We start from the raw sequence: 20,362 nt of genomic DNA, 5'->3' as shown, positions 1-20,362 counted from the left end.
AGAGTGGCAATTAACAATAGGGTTATGGAGACAATTATCAAACACACACACACACACACACACACACACACACACACACACACACACACACACACACACACAGAGAGAGAGAGAGAGAGAGAGAGAGAGAGAGAGGTATTTTCATGTTATTGACAATTAATGAAAAATGTAGATTGATTCTGGTATAGAATTTTTATTATGCATAAATAAGATTTAGTCAACTGTTGCAAGCTAGGCCATTTATTCATTCAGCAGTCCATACAAATCTCTTCCACTGTAAGTTCCACATACAGTTATGTATTAAAAGAATCTTAACCAAAATCCAAAGAAAGAATGTTTAATACCAGCAACAAATGAAAACTGCTGTGATGCACTCTTGAGATTCCCTATTGCTCTACTACTTAAGCTGACAAATAATACAAGTTTCGTCTATAAGTGCCGATGGTGAAGTATAAAACTAGATGAGTACGCAAAGCAGCAAACGAACTGCAAATATATGTATTGGGAAACAGGCCCAAAGGAAAACGTAAGAAATGTGAGTAGGTACGATTGATTTACTTTCTTTCTGCTCCAGCCTCAGGTGACGTCGCTCTACATATGGTGAAGTTGATGCGAAAAATAAAAAATTACCTCCGAAGTGAAGTTGCAAACGAGAAACTAATTTACGAACATGTTGGAGACACTTTCACGCTGCTATTTACAAGAGAGGAGGCAGGTGGTGGGGCGCGGCGCAACGCCGCGGTCCGGCCTGGCAGCAGGTCACCGGCCCTCCTCGGGGCCGCGGGGCTGCCGGTGCCTGTCGCTGCGCTCGTGCCGCCTCGCGGGCCTGCCGTCGTAGTCGCTCCTGCGCCTGTCCCTGTCCCTTTTCTGGTCCCTATCCCTATCCCGGTCCCGGTCCCGGTCCCGACCCCGGAGCCTCTCCCAGTCCTGGTCTCGCCCCCTCTCCCTGTCCTCGCGTTCGGCTCTGGGCCGCTTCTCGTCCCTCACGTAGTCGCCCCTCGGTTGCCAGGCGCCGCCGACGCCGAAGGAGGAGTTCCAGCGGCCGCCGTAACCGCGCCCCGCGCAAGCCGGCTCCTCTCCGTACAGGTCGCCCAGTGGCGACTGCTGGTAGCTGCTGGGCCTCCTGCCGAATGGCGCGCCGTACTGTGAATCCTGTAACGTAAGCATCGAAGATCTGTCATTAGCCGAGGAGCAATCCCTGTTTGTCGTCGTCAGTGCACACAAACAAAGAATAGTTTGGGGAAAATATCGATAACAGTTTATTAAAACCGGAAAGACAACTTATTTTGTTTCGTAGGAGCGGTGGCAGTTTCATTATTTCTACTAGCCTGCACGACGTGCCACAATTCACAAGAGCTATGATGCACTATACTTGAAAAATATCCATGCCATCTTACGTCTTAAGTTTACATAGTGCAGGAACAAGGAGACGATTAGCTTGATAACATTATGAGGCAACCTTCTGTCGTCCACGTTGGATGGGTGGTTTACAGTTTTTTTTTCTTTTTTTTACGGTGCCAGTTTTATGTCTTAGCCTTTATATCGCGACAAATTAGCTATTGTGTTTCACTTGTCATCATACGGCACTGAAGTCATACACTATAAACAATAACATACATTATAAACAATAACAAAGAAACTTAAACGGTACATACTGTCAGATTAAAACTGTGTGCACGACCGAGACCTTTGATTTCGCGGCCGCGTGCTCTATCGACTGAGCTACCCAAACACAAATCACGCCGGTCCTCACAGCTTTACATGCGCCAGTAGCTCATCTCCTGCCTTCCAAACTTCACAATAGCTCTCCTCCGAAAGGTCTGGAAGAAATGGTACTGCCGAGACGTGGCTTAGCTACAGCCTGGGGGACGTTTCCAGAATGAAATCTTCACTCTGCAGCGGAGTGTGCACTGATATGAAACTTCCAGGCAGATTAAAACTGGATAGGTAGTGGCGGAAGTAAAGCTGTCAGGACGCACCGACATTCGTGCTTGGGACAGTCTGCCTGGAATTTTCGTATCAGTGCACACTCTGTTGCAGAGTGAAAATTTGATTCTGCTTCAACGGTGCTCCAGCAAAAAGCACACTGAGAGTCAATATAATGATTTGTATCACCGTATAGCACACAAACACGAAACGAAAATAAAAATAATACATGCCTCGTGTTTGTCTCTATTCAGTGACACAAATTTATATCGACCCTCAGTTTCTTTTTGCTGGAACACATTATATTAAACTCTGCTTTTGTTTATAAAGTACGATTTCAGCACTTCATTAAGACAATAAGTGACACACAGTAACTTTTTTGCACTGAAATGAAGGTTAAGGCAGAAAGCTGGCTATGTCCAGTAAAAGAAATTCTAATGTCACAATCACTCGCTGATTCGTTGACCGGGACAATAAAGGCACCTGACATAGACAAATGTTTTAATTTAGCTGTTACATGGAAAGTAACTTCAGTATTACACCTCACACGCCGAGACCGAGCGTCAATCAATGGAATGAAGACGCAGATTCGCGTCATTATCACTATTCATACCGAATAGTCACGGCAAATACTTTAGCAAACAGTGAAATCCACACCTCATCGACGTTTTACCGTTAAGGATACACTAACAATTCTGACGTTATCCCTCTAAGAACACCCACTGAAACCAAACGGCGACAAAGAGTATTCTGGATATATATTTACTGCATAATAACGCCGGGCAACAAACTCCATGTACGACACAGTGCCTGTCGCGGATTGGTAGGAAATTCAACACATTTGTCGAAAAGTTGAGGTCAACAACCAAATGTCCTCAAAATAACGCAAGGGGATCAGAATGGTAGTGATCAAGTGGTCGAGAAAAAGTAGTATAACACTTACAAAGCAACTGCACTGTTCGCCATACGACGCTGAGTGGATTCTGCTCGTCTTCCAACCGCAGAAACATTCTTGGCATTATTTGGAATCGAAACTACACCCTCTGCGTAGCACTCAGAGAGACTGACCCCGCAGTTACGAAGGGGAATGTGTCAAGGTTATATGCATCTTTTTCCCCCCCAACTTTATCCCGTCTCTTCACGGGGCTGGCATGTTAATCAGGATTTGGCAAAGTTACTGGCAGAGGGTGGCGGGATGTCCGAACTATGTAAAAGTGTGAGATCGTTTTCGAAATGTCTGAGAATCGTGTATCTGAGACGTGGGTACCAACCCATATCCCATTCGAATGTGGACACCGCCTAAACGCCACATCCAGGCTGGCCGGCACACTTACGCTCGTTGTTAATGCGCCGGGTGGATTCCATCCGGGGCCGGCGCGGCTCTCCGAATCACGGGAGTGGCGGGCTATCTGGCCGTGTTTAATATAGCGGCTACCTACGGAACCATGATTGCACCCAAGTGTACCTCTTCGCACGAAGCAAATTGACAATCATGAATGTCTTTCTTCAGGGCTCTAGAAATAATGGCAATCGTACGGGGAGAGATCTGGACTGTATAGAGGATATTTAAGGTCCTCCCCATTGAAATTTCTGCAACGTACTCAAAACAACATTGGTAACATGTGGGCCCCTACTGTCCCTTGTCATCACGTGCTGCCAAGGTTGTTTCGAGTCACTGCAGAAGTTTCGCTGGACCGCCCTTACACACCCTTCATACAGTCCTGATCTCTCCCAATATGATTCCCAAGTCTTTGGAGTTTGTGGCCCGTAAACATATATCCAGAATAGTTTGTGTCGTCGTTTGGTTTGAATAGGTGTTTTTAGCGTTTGATGGTTAACGTCAAAAGTGACAGTGTATCCTTGAGAGGTGTGGCCGTCTATTTGCTTCGGGCGAAAGGTGCACGCCTGGACCGCAAGCAATTTTTCTACGAAGGCATTGCCCATCTTGTATCACAGTGGGGCAAATGTACTAACAGTTATGGGGATTACTTCTGAACTAATAAGTAATGTACTCCATTTTTCCCATCTGTCTCGTTTTTACCTAATTGCCCATTATACTGTGCTTCAACAATACCACCCGCAATTCGTATCTGAATTTTCTAGATAATTTTCGATTACGGCGTCAACAGTGTGTCAGCAATGACAAATGTCCTAAAACTACAGTAATTCGGTGTTAGTTCCGTATCATGGAATATATGCTCCAACACGTCTTTGCAGTGGACAATTCTATTATACAGGGTATTTCACACTTCCTGTTACAGAGTTCAAAGAGTTCCAGAAGAGGCCTAGGAGATAAAGTTTTGATAAGGAATTCATATCCGGAAATGTACCGTTTGGATGTAAAATAAGTTCCAAGATCAGATCCCGCTTCACAGTACGGACACAGTAGAGAGAATGCGTGTCGACTTGTATGCTCTACAGGAGCCGCTCCACTTGGCGATCCTGGTGTTCGTTGCACAAGGTCTGTCTTTGGCACATGCATTTATACACATGGTCCACAAACCATGATACGAGTATGTGCCCTTCTGCCGCCAAAACTCGCATGAGGAGATCATCTTCCGACTATAAGGAGTTTCACATACAAGACTCGTCATGTAGGCCCACAATAAAAAGTCGAGAGGAGTTAAATCTGGCGACTGTGGTGCCGATAGGGTTGCACAGCTTAGATCTATCCACCTCTCACGGTATTTTTGGTTGATATGTGCGCAGCTGCCAGGTGCAAAATGCACGGATGGCATATCATGCTCGAACCACGTTTGCTGACAGTGACAGTTAAAAATCTTCCAATAGTTCCACCTCCTCCAATAGTTCCTCCTCCTGCAGGGATGTCATGTGTCTGGGACATGCTACGCGGTCGGGAAGAAAGTTGCCGAAAAGTTGCTCAAATCCACTTGGATGTGTGGTAGGAAGACGATTTTCGTTATCCCAAATGCGACTGTTTCGAAAGGTGAAAACAGCCTCAATAGTGAAGTCAGCTTCATCTGTAACAAGAACGAGGCGTGGAAATTCGGGCATGTTGACATAGTGATATAGAAGTCACGTACAGAAACTGAAATGTAGCGGAAAATCTGCCGGAATCAATGCACGCACGTTCTGTCAGTCGTAAGGGTGATATTGCTGGTCATGCAGAACACGACAGACGCACCTGTGGGGCACGCCCATGGCATGAGCAATGTTTCGAGTACTCCTCGTCGGGTTTACTTCTACGAGACGAAGGACCTTCTCTTCGGAGTCGAGAGCGCGGCGCGTCTTAGAAGTACCCCAGTCAACCCTCCTAGTTCCGAACTTAACAGGTTCTCGCATCCTTTGTTGCAGTCGGACGAAAATGGTGTGTGATGGATTCGTGGGTTCCAGGAAATGTTCTCGATACTTGCGTTGCAGCTCGACCATTATGACCAGTTTCGCCGTGAAACGTTAAAGTCTTTGTGTAAAATATCAACGTCTTTGTGTTTCCTTCAAACGCGTATTCCGTCGTCGTGCACCGTCTTGATCGTCCTTACTGCTTAATGACGGTCTGACAAGCGTGCAGAACGTTCTGTCGGTCAGAGGGCAGCGCTCACCTCTCAGAGCATGCCGTAGAGCTGGACATTTGAAAGAGATCCGATCTTGAAACTTACTTTGTTGAGTTGGTCCATAAGTTCGTATAGTTTTTGTTTTACATGTTGGTATTCCCGTTGCTATGGGCTTAGTTATCGATTGTGATTCTTTATTTGTAGCTAACTGTTGCTATGTGAGTTTACACATTGTCATCTTGTCATTTGGAAATCGTGAGCGGCGCTGAAGACGCTAGAAAATGTAGTGCCAAAGGCACATATTCTTCCTTTTGAGTTCAATAGAGGGGTGACAGCAGAGGAGACAGCCAGAAACATTTGAGCCATGTAAGGGTGTAATGTCACTGCACAGACCACGGCAACAAAATAGTTTTCTCCTTTTAAGGAGGTTTGTTTGGTGACTCTCCGCATTAAGGAGGACCTTCGGGATTTGATGAAGATCGTTTAACGTTAGTATACTCTAGAACAAGCAAATCTTAAGGCCTTACATTCCACATCGTGCGATATTTGCACGCAATGAGAAAGGTTCAAAAATTGGATTGTGGGTACCGCATGCTCTAAGCCAAAATCACAAAAATGTGTGGGTGGCCACATGTGCATTCTGCTTGCCCGTCATCACTTGGCTCGTGAACAACACCGATCATTCCTGTCTTACATCGTTACCGAAAATGAGAAATGGTGCCTTTAATGCTACCAAAAAGGAATGGTTGAATCCAAACATAGTAGCAAATCCTCGTGCAAATACCTGCGCGCATCCATAAAAGATAAGGTTATGCATCTGAAGAACACCAAAGGTGTGGTGTACCACGAATTACTTTCCCAAGGTGTAACCGTCATTGCCGACATTCATTTTCGACAAATGAGATGCCTTGCAGCTGCAATCCAAGAGCAGCGACCAGCAAGACTGTGGAAGTGATGCTGCTCTGCGACAAGGCCCGCCCGCGTTCTGCTGTAGCGACAAAAGACACGATACAAGAGTTGGTTGGGAACTCATTCCACACCCACCTTATTCACCTGATCTTGCGTTTTCACAGTTTCACCTTTTCCGTTCTCTATCAAACAGCCTTCAAGGAGCTTGCATTCCGGACGAAAATGCGCTCCCAACATGGTTCGACGAGTTCTTCGCCTCAAAATCACGTGATTTCTACAGTCGCAGAATCGTAAAGCTACGCCAGCACTGGCAGACTTGTAAACAGTGGGTGTATCTTACGCAAAAACGCAACGAATTTACACACTAGCCCAATATATCCAAACGGTACATTTTCGAACATGGGTCCCTCATCATCAAAACTTTACTTAAGAAGTCCCATCTCTACCTCACAGAACCCTGAAATATGAGTTGTAAAATATCTTGTATAGATCCACGTTCATATTTACTAATATGACTTTTTCATATTTAAAGACATATTATGAAAAGGATAGATTGTAACTCACCATACGGCGGAGATGCAGAGTCGCAGACAGGCACAACAAAAAGACGGTCCAACAAGTAAGCTTTCAGCATCCTAATTAGACAAAACACACACACACACACACACACACACACACACACACACGCGCGCGCGCGCGCGCGCGCGCGCGCGCGCAAACATAACGAGACTCTCTCTGGCTGCCAGAGACTGTGTTCGCTCGCGTGCTAGTGTGTGTGTTTTGTCTAATTAGGATGAAGGCCTTTCTGGCTGAAAGCTTACTTGTTGGACCGTCTTTTTGTTGTGCCTGTCTGCGACGCTGCATCTCCGCTGTACAGTGAGTTACAATCTGTCCTTTTCATAATGTTGTCATTATTCCATCCTGGATTTACCTTTTTATATCTGATGCAAAAACAATAAGGCCGCTAGAACTTATCAAAATTAAACTGGTAGCAGGTTCGCTTCACTCAGTACTTGTATCAACTTACCTTCCCCCTCCCAAACGACGGGCGGGCGGGTCGGGCGCCGTTGAATCGGGGAGCGTAGCCGTTGCAGGCGGCGGCGTGCGGCGGCAGCACCGTCGGCGGCGGGGCTGCGAAGACGAGGGGCGGCGCCGCCGAGGCGGGCTGCGGGGGCGGCAGCAGCAGCGCCGACCTGGCCGCGGCGGGCGGCAGCCCGGCGCCCACAGACAGCGCCTCCAGGTACTCCAGCCGCTCGATGGCGTGGCCGCGTGCGTCCTCGAACGCTGACACATAAACAAGCGCTGCCCTCAGTCCCAGGAAATGCCTGCGTCGGCGCGATAACTAGTCGCATTAGACGCGTCTCGCCCAGTCTTTATTTTGACCCATACCAAGGGCAAAACGAAAGTCATACTACTACACTGCATTACATAGACCAATGATTTACAGAATTCCTTTGTCTATAGAGTGTCTGTATATTAGGCTACATTAAAGTATCCTTCAGATATGTACGTATGTCTGAAGGAACAGACTATGTTTTGACGATAACAGCTGTTGTGTATATATTAAGAAATGGATTCGCATGTTGCTTATATGTATAGACGTCAGCTGTGGATTTTACTAATGATGCATGGAATTTTGTGCCGGAATGGAAGTCGAACGCGGATTTTCCGTTTAACACGAGCGGCCGCCATAATCTCGTCGGCTAATCCTGCAGCACACCTCCCCGACCAGTCCAAAGTTCTATGTCATGTTGTCCGTATTCCCTATTCTCGCAATTTGTGATTCCCACTCAGGGAGAGACAAACTTTTACTATCATCATTTTAGCAGTCGAGGCTGCTTCTACCGCCGGGTAATGCGAGTGCAATACTGTGACATTTCGGACAGTACGGAGTATGTTTATTTTTATATACCCATTTGTGTATTTTACACTCTTGGTATGACATAATTAATAGCGAAAACCGACGCGAGTAAAAATATACGAGAGTAGAAGGAATATAGTTCTAGAAAAATGAGTGCGAAAATGTACAGTTTACGAAATAACTGACAGTAGCGAAAGTGTGGTTGCGAACCGCCATTAACTTCATTACTAAATATTGTTCTAGTTAGTACAAATGTAACTGAAACGTAAATTTTTCGTTTAAGCCCCCAACTCATTGGGTTTAAATCTCGACCACGGCCTATCTTAACAAGAAATACAGCACTACTTCGGCAAGTTACATGCTACTGTTTACTGTACATTCCATGTGTCGTTCTAGCATTTGGACGTGATCTCTGCAGTGAGTTACGAGTTGTTCCAAACACCCCGGATAATCTCGTCAGTCTAAACAGGACTGTACAATGGGAGCGCTGTACACTTCAGAATAAGCTAGGGGATAGACGTTAGGTCATCATGGAGGCCAAGGTACACGCCCTGCTCAATCTAATCTTGCAACGTACTGGCGCGTAAGATGTCTTACTTCATCAACCAACTGCGCCGGTTCCCCATTATGCATATACCATATTCCCCACTATGGACCAGCAGTCATACTTGTGCAGAAGGGACCTAAATCTGAAGTTAATTTCAAATACATTTGGAATAACAGACGATATTTCATGCTGAACTCAGAGGCTAACTTGCAAATCCATGTTTACTGCAACGGTTCTGCTCGTGTTACCGTTAATTTCCACGTGTGTCAGTTTTCGCTGTTAATTGGGATAGACCCTGCATACGGTATTCATATATTTACTGGGCATGTTGCGACGACAATAAGGTGTCTTTAGAATTAGTGGACCAAAGAGGCCGTACGGTGGCAAAGCGCCACATGAAAATACTGTGGTAATTACTTTCTCCACATGAATGTAACAGGCAACACTGGAGCAGAGAAACGGATGCTAGCCTGTATGTGTCAACTGTTTCACGCTGCCTTCTCTCGAATCCACTTGCGTCAAGCACGCCATTGCGTCGGCTTACACTGTATAGTACCAACAATTGTAATGGGCCCGTCAACGCCTACGGTGGCTTATTAAGTAGCAAACGAACTTTTTCGGACAAGGCACACTTCAAAAAAATGGCTCTGAACACTATGGGACTTAACTTCTAAGGTCATCAGCCCCCTAGAACTTAGAACTACTTAAACCTAACTAACCTAAGGACACCACACACATCCATGCCTGAGGCAGGATTCGAACCTGCGACCGTAGCGGTCGCGCGGTTCCAGACTGTAGCGCCTAGAACCGCTCGGCCACCCCGGCCGGCAGGCACACTTCAGCCTTCATCGAATGTAGCTGTGTGATCTCGACTACTACGTACTGAGGGAAATCTGAACAGAAACATCGAAACCAGTAAGGTTTTAAGCTCGAGACACAGCTTTTTCTTAAGGAACTTCGTATGCCGTAACTGAACAGGGTAATGGTAGCAGACATGAGACGAAGTTTCTGCAAGCATTCTCCGAAAATCAGCAAACGCAGTTATTGTCTGCGACTGCTGTAATTAATATTCAGATGAAACAGGCCCAGGTCGCGCAGAGCTCGAATCAGTCACGTGTTTCACTTGTCAGACGCGAACATCAACGGATAATCATTGCCATGGTGAGGTTAAAAGTAGTTCTCGGTACCACAGTCAAACACGAAGTTCTTCGAAAAAAGGTGAGTGCCACCTTGCACTTTCGACCAGAAAAAGGTCCCATATCATTTTCTTCGTTTTCTTTCCTTTTTTATTTTCTTTTCAACTCAAAAACAATTTCAAGAGTGCAGGTTTTATGTTTTTTCTATATAAGCTCTGTTACTGCCATCGGAGGAATTACAATTCTTTTTGCGATGTGTGCTTATACATTTATTAACTCGTTCTTAAAATATTTTCTGTGTATAAAATTGTAATTTCGGTTTCAAGTTTAAAACACTGTAATGTATTTAATTTCTGCAAGAGAGACGATCTTTGAAATGTATCGAGAGGTCGCTGCTGTGAGACGGTAACCAAGGAGTCTGGAGAAAGGGCAGACTCTGGCTATTGTCATGCGTGGGCGACGGAATGTGTTTGTACCAGCAGCAGCTTTAGGCCGTGTTTTCGGTGTATAACGCGGACTGTTTTCAACGCTTATCGCAGACTGTGAAGTTAAAATAAAAACATATTAAGGTGTTTCCGGTTGTGGACTACCATCTCACAAAGTAAACTTGAAAATTAGGATATGACAACTGTGAAGTAACGTGTTTGCTGATAGGCCTGCCACCACTTAAAACTGCAAATCCCGGAGAAAGACTTCGAAGGCCCTGGACACTGAGACAAATCAGATTATTTTCTCAGACACACACAGTCTGTAGACGGTTAAGTTCGCCCGCTGGTATGCGGAACGGACGTGTAGAGTGAAAAAAGCTGGCTGCCTTGTGCAAAATGGTTCAAATGGCTCTGAGTACTATAGGACTTAACATCTGAGGTCATCAGTCCCCTAGAACTTAGAACTACTTAAACCTAACTAACCTAAGGACATTAGACACATCCATGCCCGAGGCAGGATTCGAACCTGCGACCGCAGCAGCCGCGCGGAACCGAACGAGGTGGCGCAGTGGTTAGCACACTGGACTCGCATTCGGGAGGACGACGGTTCAATCCCGTCTCCGGCCATCCTGATTTAAGTTTTCCGTGATTTCCCTAAATCGTTTCAGGCAAATGCCGGGATGGTTCCTTTGAAAGGGCACGGCCGATTTCCTTCCCAATCCTTCCCTAACCCGAGCTTTCGCTCCGTCTCTAATGAACTCGTTGTCGACGGGACGTTAAACACTAACCACCACCACCACCACCAGCCGCGCGGTTTCGCACTGAAGCGCCTAGAACCGCTCGGCCATCACGGCCAGCACTGCCTTGTGTACAACAGTTGTCTGACCGGTGTGTGTGTGTGTGTGTGTGTGTGTGTGTGTGTGTGTGTGTGTGTGTGTGTGTGTGGACGGCTTCTCATCGTTCTCTATAAAATAAGTATGGAAAATATGTGTGTATAGATGAGCGCCTAAGGGTGCTTGCCTCTGGTTCTTACTATAAGACGAACGAAATTATCTACGCGCCAGCCTTCTTTTTGTGAATTTTAACTAAGATATATTAAAATATATTCATTTCCAATCAATCTAATTTCTCAATAAATAAATAAATAAATGAAGGTTGCGGCTAACATCACACTGTTGTACAAACCACCTTATCAGAACGCTGCCTGACGCCCTCATAACTAGGAGTGGCAACCCTAGCTGGGCGGACCGTTTCTGGTGTGCAGTGTGGGCTGTGAAATATAAATGTACTGAAGTGTTGATCTTAGAAATAGGTATAAAACCTACAAAGTTCGAAGACTAGTTAGGTACGTTTAATAATTGTAGTGACATTGGTAAACACTTCACATTCTTCTCGGTCAAGCATGTTCGGTCTACATCGCCAGCATACTCCAAGCAACGAGGAGGCTAAGTAACGGACCTTCAACTGCAGCTGTATATAAGTAACCATTTTTAACGGGACAAAATGGTTCAAATGGCTCTGAGCACTATGGGACTTAACATCGATGGTCATCAGTCCCCTAGAACTTAGAACTACTTAAACCTAACTAACCTAAGGACAGCACACAACACTCAGCCATCACGAGGCAGAGAAAATCCCTGACCCCGCCGGGAATCGAACCCGGGAACCATTTAACGGGACAATTATAACGGCAATTCTTAACAGGGATTACACTAATATGATATGAGGAGCGCCAACGTGGGATGACGAGACGCAATTTCCCACAGCTAAGCGTTTCTTCATCGGACATTAGGACTGTTAGAACTCGTAATTTTTTCCAAAAACACTCGTGTAATAAACACACAAAAACACACACACAAACCGGTAAGCAAGGTTCCACAATGGTTCTGGGCTACCATGGTATGATGCGACGTAACCAGACCCCAGTCAACACGCATCTGCCATACTTGAAGTTTCAAGAGGTCGTAATGCTTCACCAGTGAAAACCCACGTACTCTTTCTTCATTGGTCGTAATGGCGGACACTGTACGACGTACATATTTTACAGGGCACTGGATTACAGAACATACAGTTCGACATAAAATATGGATAAACTTGAAAAGAAAGGAATAACTCTTATAAACACTGCTAACACACACACACACACACACACACACACACACACACACACACACACACACACATTACTCGAGCTACTTTTACGATATCTCATTGTCGTTACTTGCGCCACGTAACTTAAATCCCGGATACTTTGAATCATACTTTCATTCATTTCAAAAGGTTAAACTGAAATAAATTTATTTTATTAAACGTTTGCAGTGCAAAATATATTTTTGCGCATACTTTCACTTTTGACATTGCCTTCATTCTTGTAACTTTTGCTACAGTTTAGGTTTCCTCCATTTTTACGATATGCAAATGTGTGTTAGCAGTGTTTATAAGGGTTATTCCTTTCTTTTTAAAGTTTATCCATATTATATGTCGAACTGTATGTTCTGTAATCCAATGTCCTGTAAAATATGAGCGTCGTACAGTGTCCGCCATTACGACCAATGAAGAAAGAGTACGTGGGTTTTCACTGGTGAAGCATTACGACCTTGTGAAACTTCAAGTATGACAGATGCGTGTTGACTGGGGTCTGGTTACATCTCAGAACTCTGTCATACCATGGTAGCCCAGAACCATTGTGGAACCTTGCTTACCGCTTTTGGTGAATATCAATAATTGTTTCAGCCCCATTGAGTACAATATTAAGTGAAGTCTGAAAACACTCAAAATTTTATGATATATAGATATTCAAAGATTACATACTAGAGATCTTATTTCATTGGAAACGTATCTGTTTTCCTCCAAATTTGCGGTCAAATTCTGCTTAAATTAAAAATAACAATTATTTTTATTATTAATTTTGTTTTTTGTACAAATGATATTAGAAAGATTCCCTGCCACGATGTTTCGTCTGTCAGGGTGCAGCATGTGGGGCCTATACACAATACTGAACTCACGAAAGACAGAAATCATATACAGTTGATTAATTTTGGTGATTCTTCTGTTATTTCGATATAAAGTTCCTGCCGTCAAGTGAATCATCTTCGCTATTACAATTTTTGTGATCAAGCTTTAAATTTCTAACACTCGTCATTAACTAACCACTACAGCTGAAGTCTGCAACTGCTTCTGGCTGAAAGCGTAACAGCCTAAATTCGAATTCAACGGTTTTAAAACATTTGCTGTGGTCCAGAAGACAGTCAATCGATTTAAAGAACACTCTGTCAACGCAGAAAATTAGACCGTAAGAAATAACAAAACTTTCCGTCAGTCACAAAGATCTAAGGATATGTTCCACAGACTTTATACGAACAAAGTAGGGAGGAAACTGGAGACTGTTTCCCTTCAGGAGGTTGGGTCTACGGTATTTTTGAGTGAGGAAGAGAAATACGGGTTTTAACATTTGGTCGGCGACAAGGTCGTCAAGGACGGAGCAAGGGCCCGATTTGGGAAAGCCAAGGGAATGAAATCTGTCGTGTAGTGTTCAAAAGAATTATCCCTGGATATGCATATGAACCACCGACCCCCGACCTCCCGCATGCGAGTCCACTGTCGCACCACTGCGTCACCATGCTTGGTCACTCAGTTAGCAGCAGGTTTCGATTCAAGAGCGTAAGAGCTGCGACTAATTAATTTTGTCTCATTGGACAAATGAAACTGACGACACCCAAAAAAAACTTTCATACGTAAGAGTGTGTTGGAGAGTGGTCTACGTACGACAATATGTTTCCTTTTCCAACTGCCGTAGGGAACACAAAGTGATCGTCTAGAGCATGTCTTTTTTTTTTAATTATACATTTCAGCCTAAGGTCTTTATCGACATTGGTGGAATAACGTCAACGAGCGAAACGGCGCGCTCCGAAATGCAGGACCACGCGGTCGACGGCAGCGAACGTTTGTTAAATGATTGTTAGATGCGCCAGGAAAGGCATATTTTCAACAAGAATGATTCATAGGGTCATGAAGTAAAACCAACTCACACACGGACAGTGTTACAACACAAGTAGTCTACTGCTTTTTTTTTTTTTTTTTTTTTTTTTTTTTTTTTTTTTTTTTTTTTACGACTATGGCTGTTGTGAATGGTGACAAAGTATCGTCGTATCATATGATTAACCTTAGCGGAGTTCTGTCCTCAGAAGATAAATCGAAAATATTATATTCTGCTAGTTTCCCAAACAGGGCAATGCGAGTGAAACCATTTACATTCTTTACCTCCTGGCTTGTTCATTGGAAAGAAGAAATGAAGGATCTGGCTACACGAGGGCCGCTCGCACAGCCGATTTTGAAAAGGAGGCTCTGAAACGTGTTGCAGCGGATCGCACTATTAAGTACTCATCGGACTGCACATGAAATGGGCGCTACACGTACTAGCGTGTGGTAAGTACTCCACAAACAACCATTATACCCACATCAAAAAATGGTTCAAATGGCTCTGAGCACCATGGGACTCAACTGCTCAGGTCGTAAGTCCCTTAGAACTTAGAACTACTTAACCCTAACTAACCTAAGAACATCACACACACCCATGCCCGAGGCAGGATTCGAACCTGCGACCGTAGCGGTCACGCGGTTCCGGACTGAAGCGCCTAGAACCGCACGGCCATTTCGGCCGGCATACCCACATCACCCACAACTAGTCCATGTAATGCTTTTGACTGACCTTGCACCAAGGGTCCCATTGTGTCAGTGGTTGCTCTAACAATGGACTGATCGACCAGGTTTCCTCCAAATCGTGCTGTTTACTGAGGAGGCCTCATCTGATCGTGATGGTATTTCGAGCAGCAGAAAAACATCACGCCATGCTTGAGACACAACATCAAGTACCTTCTGCTGTGAATATCTGGGCCGGCACTGTAGGTGACAATCACATTGGGCCACCTTCTACCTGGCCGGCCGAATGGCCACCTATACTCAAAGAGTTCTACCTGAGTTGGTGGAGGACGTAACTTTGTCTGTTCGTGAGAGGATGTGGATACAACATGACTGTGCACCGTCTCACTTCAGTGTGCGTGCCTGCAACCATCTTAATGCTGTATTTCCTGGTGTCTGGATTGGAAGAAGAGGTCCTCTTCCACGGTCTGCGAGGTCACCTGACCGGAATCCTCTTGATTATTTCTTATGGGGATATCTGGAAGTGTATGAGACACCAGTGGATACGGTGATGGAATTAGTTGCTAGAATTGTAACTGCCTGTCATGTGATTCGAAACACACCAGGGATATTTGTCAGGGTGCGTCAGAACCTTGTTCGCCGATTGCACTGAGCCTGATGGCAGTCAATTTCAGCACATTTTGTAAGATGCAGAACAAATGGTACGTTCATTGTGTCAATGACGGTATTTGCAGTTAACTGTAATTAATGTAAATAAAAAAGTACACAGCAATGCGATTTAATTCCTACTGTCTCCTTACGCTGGCTTGTTCGACCCTAGGTACTCTACGTAAAATTGTTCAGTGGAGCACCCTTTATATCCTATTACATGTTTGCACGCTTTTACGGAAACACCCTGTATATATGGTAATTTAAAAAAAGTTTACAAACTGGCATGGCACATCGAGCATAAAACAAGGGTCAGTAATCACTAGATACCGGATTATATGCATTAGTATGTTGCATATGCAATTGCGTATTTGGCTCCTTGTCACGGGTTATGGCATATTTTAACTAAAAACTATTGACGATGCATATTTTCGCTCATGTTTACAATATTTTATAAAACGGGTGATCTCTAGTTCGATCTAGTTTTGATGTGTTACAGATTGACCGAGACCTACAACTGCGTGCAATCGCTAACCGAGAGGCCACTGCCTAGCAAAATCATTACAGAAGAGGAACAGGAACAGGCAGAGTCAATGCTCCTGCGTCCGCGCCCCCGGTTAATCCCCTCCGCTGTCATACCTTACGCGTACGCAACAATTACATTAAACTCTGCATGCTTTTAGTCGCGCGTCCATTGTTTCAGTTGAGCTTTCTATTTACTTGTATACAGCTGTACGTGTTTACTACGTGTAGCGGGTAGCGTATTGTGCGCCATGCCACCCGAAGAAAGAAACGTCATTTCGTGGATAGCTGACTATGTTGGAACATTCACATATGACGGAATTGTTTTATATAGCCAAGTTTCCGAGAAAAACGTTTCGTGCAAAAAAAAAAAGTTTCAAATAGACCAGCATGTCAAGACAAGTCTTCATATCGCAGGAATGCAAAAGAAAGGACCACGACAACAAGAACTCGTTGCAAGAAATATTACTCTTCACAAACTTACAAACCCTATCCGCAAAGGCTTCCTGCGCAAATATTGCTTAGATCAAAATAGACCAGATGAATCAACATTGCGTAAAAATTACATACCGACAATTTACGTAAATGTTCTGGAAGAAATACGACATGAACTTACGGACAGCGTTATCTGGATTTCAGTTGAAATTACCAACACTTGTGGCCGTTACATTGCAAATTTAATTGTTGGTGCTTTAAAAGAGAAGCCTTTTTCTTCTTCTTCTTCTTCATTCTCTTCTTCTATTTAGCGGTCTGTAAACAACTTGAAAAAATGGTTCAAATGGCTCTGAGCACTATGGGACTTAACTTCTAAGGTCATCAGTCCCCTAGAACTTAGAACTACTTAAACCTAACTAACCTAAGGACATCACACACATCCATGCCCGAGGCAGGATTCGAACTTGCGACCGTAGCGGTCGCGCGGTTCCAGACTGTAGCGCCTTTAACCGCTTGGCCACCCCGGCCGGCCAACTTGAAAAAGTAAATCATTCTACGATCGCCAGATTTGTTAATGAGGGTATTAGAAACATGTTTGCAGAATCTTTTGCAGATGAAAGGGTGTTTGTGTTTATTTCAGACGCTGCTCCTTATGTGATCAAAGCACGAAATCCCTCCGAGTATTTTATCCCAATTTGTTTCATGTGGCGTGCTTTGCTGGTGGAATACATCGCCTTGCTGAAGTACGTTCCACGTTTGTGAATGTAAATGAACTTATTTCATCCACAAAGAGAAAGTGTTTCTAACGGCTCCTGCTCGCATCAAGACCTACAAAGAAAAACTATCAAATGTGCCTTTACCTCCAGAACCAGTGGTAACTCTTTGGGGTGTGTGGGTCGAAGCTGTATTGTTTTACAATGAAAATTTCGAGGCCAATAGAGGGGTAGTAAACGACTTCGATAATGCAGAAGCTCTGGCAGCTTGTCAGCACTAGGAAAATTTTAATGATTCCGGTATTAAAAAAGACATTGCTGTCATTAACACTCATTTTTCCCATATACCTGCAAGTATTACAAAGCTTGAAACTCACCCAGGACCTCGAGACACTCAAAACTGTGGTGTTTACAAACTGGTAGAAAAGAATCAGGGACTGGTTTAAATTCTCTGTAGGCTCTTAAAAGCTTCCCGTTTCCAGGAGGATAAAAATCACGTGGCCGAAATTACTCGCTGCCAGGGCAGTCTAGTTTTATAGGCGCTTTCTCCTGATGAAGAACTATGACAGAATATCCAGAAGACGCCCACTCTTCTCAGACAAGGACGGACGGCTAGGGAAATAAACTCGTATACTATGAAATAAATTTTAAATGAATTACAGTTACGATTAAGCAGGGCTCAAAGAATAACAAACAGAATTACATATATTAAACGACTGTCGACTTTCATCAAAACTGTAATACGACGTGGTCAATTGCCTTAGAAGGAAAAATCCAATTACCGGGTCCGAGGCGGCAGACACGGAGAGCGCGCAAAGGTGGTAATCACGGAATGCTAATTAGAGCCGGCCGCGCCGACATAATATACGCCGCATTAATAATGGGCGTGGACCGCGTAGCACGGCTACCGAACGGCGCCGGCGCCGGCCACGGCGACGCCCCTCTGCCGTCGACGTGCGCGTCACTCACGCCGCCGACAACAGCCGACAGCGGATATCGCCAGCAGCACTGTCGCTAACAGGAGACTAAGGTCGCGTCACCAGTGTAAGATTGAATTGGGTGTAATAAATTTGCCTCACCTAAAAAAAGGGATAAGTATTGCGTCTATGATTAACGTACTGACTCGATGATACTTTTCCCCATAGTCGAGCCTGTATTTACTATTTATATTTACGAAAATCGGCACACTTTGTCTTCCACACTCTTCTCAAAATTATATAATTTTTATAGGAATTGTTTATAAATCTTCCTTCACTATGTATTGAAAAGGAGTGAAGATAATACTGTTTCAGAAGTTTTTGTTGGTGGGCGTGGTATATCCCAAAAAAATACAGCCGCGTGCAACGCCACTACATATTTCTCACTGTCATGGCGTGTATTACTTTTCGACTTCCTTGCTTTGCTCACTAGCCAGTTTATGGAGGATGTTTTCTTGATGGAATTCGGGAAGGGGACTGGGGGTGGGAGGCGCAGACCTAGCAAAACCTGAAAACGGCTGCTTACGATTCGCAAAACATGGAAAGAAATCGAGTGCTTTACACACCACTAAACAGATCGTTTTCTCAGCTGTCCAATGGTATACAAAATGTCTAGCCATCTATTAACAAGGAAGATAAAACACTAAGAAGAAACTATAGTTGCTCGGCTTTTCTCACAGTCGGCAATGTAATAACAGGTTTAAAAACTGCGGCCGGCTGTGAAAGCCAATGGGTTAAATGAAAGCGCGATGTCCTTTCTTTCGGATAGACAGCACGCGGAATCCGCAGATGCGGTACATATCAGTAAACTGAATGAGGCGGGGGGTGGCAAAGGAAAAGAAAGGGCCTTAACTACTGGTGTCAGCTTTAGCGGGACTTTATGCGTGATTAGTGGCGACGAGTGGAAATGTATGCCAGACCGAGATTCGAACCCGGGACCTCCTGCTTACTAGGCAGTTGCGTTAACCACTGTGCCACCAGGACACATGTGCCAAAGAACTGACACTACCCATCCATATAACTGATTCGCCTCAACAGGCAATAATTCCACAGCATTCAGTGCATCCGCACAGATACATTCAACCTCCTGTGGGAATTTCAAAGTAGCGAGCTTGAAGGACATGGACGGGGATAGCGGATAGTGGCGCTAGGCGAGACTGTGGTTCAAATGGCTCTGAGCACTATGGGACTAACCTGCTGAGGTCATCAGTCCCCTAGAACTTAGAACTACTTAAACCTAACTAACCTAAGGACATCACACACGTCCGAGGCAGGATTCGAACCTGCGACCGTAGCGGTCCCGCGGTTCCAGTCTGAAGTGCCTAGAACCGCTCGGCCACAACGGCCGGCTATGGGGATTGTTGTTCATATTTTATTCTGCCTTTATCGCTGGCGCGCACGATCGCAAAAGAGTTTGCTAAACATGATCAGTTTTACAATATCGAGATTGGTGAGAGACAGAGGTCTCCACCCAAATCTACAGAAAAATTCAACATGTTAGATAAACTTCAAATGCAGCAGCGTATTACGAAGTATGCACCAAACGCAAAACCATAGCGAAGTGGCTGTCGTACGACTCGCTGCTGGAGGCGCCGCCCGCGCAGTTCACGCACTTGGCGGCGGGCGGCGGGCGGGCAGGCGGTGCGGCATTCTTGCGGTCGGACGGCTCGCAGCAATCGGCTAACCGCGAGATTGCCGCGGCAGGCGCGTGGAAAACAGCGCCGCTGATGGACCACATACCTTTCCCATGCTGCACGGCCCCTACCTGCCGGGGCATCGCGCACGGCTTCCTTTAACAAGTTTGGCACCAATCAACACACGGAGCTGTGTTTATTACCTTTTTTTTTCTCCTCGAGTGGAATGTGACGCCTTCGCAGCACGTATTGGAAATGCACACCTATTTATGTCTAACCTTGAAACACACGTTCCGTGTTGCGGAGCGTCCTTGCAGAATGTTCTCTGGGAGAATCGGAATTACTTGATGTGTCTTCGCGAAATAATTTGTTTACACAGATTTCCATTCCAGACAATACCTCAGAAAATAAGTACAGCAGAAGGTCGCTAAATCTTCCCCTGTGGGAATGGGAGC

General features: G+C 44.9%; 1 protein-coding gene and 1 non-coding gene across 2 annotated transcripts in view; both read right to left on the bottom strand.

The window, feature by feature from the left end:
* Positions 1–224: 224 nt before the first annotated feature.
* Positions 225–20,362, bottom strand: part of LOC126088737 (uncharacterized) — a 471,473-nt gene continuing 451,335 nt past the window's right edge. Inside the window, exons 9-10 of the mRNA XM_049906860.1 lie at positions 7,375–7,631; positions 225–1,152 (exon numbers count right to left, since the gene is read on the bottom strand). Coding sequence (XP_049762817.1) covers positions 760–1,152; positions 7,375–7,631 — 650 coding nt within the window. The 3' untranslated portion in view covers positions 225–759. The remainder of the gene's footprint in view (positions 1,153–7,374; positions 7,632–20,362) is intronic.
* Trnat-agu (transfer RNA threonine (anticodon AGU)) lies at positions 19,182–19,257 on the bottom strand. Its single transcript has one exon. It is a non-coding gene; the product is annotated as a tRNA-Thr (tRNA).

The sequence above is a fragment of the Schistocerca cancellata genome, chromosome 1 (assembly GCF_023864275.1).
Source record: "Schistocerca cancellata isolate TAMUIC-IGC-003103 chromosome 1, iqSchCanc2.1, whole genome shotgun sequence".
Lineage (NCBI taxonomy): Eukaryota > Metazoa > Arthropoda > Insecta > Orthoptera > Acrididae > Schistocerca > Schistocerca cancellata.
The sequence above is the reverse complement of the archived record's forward strand: the minus strand, read 5'-3'. Positions and strand labels throughout refer to the sequence as shown.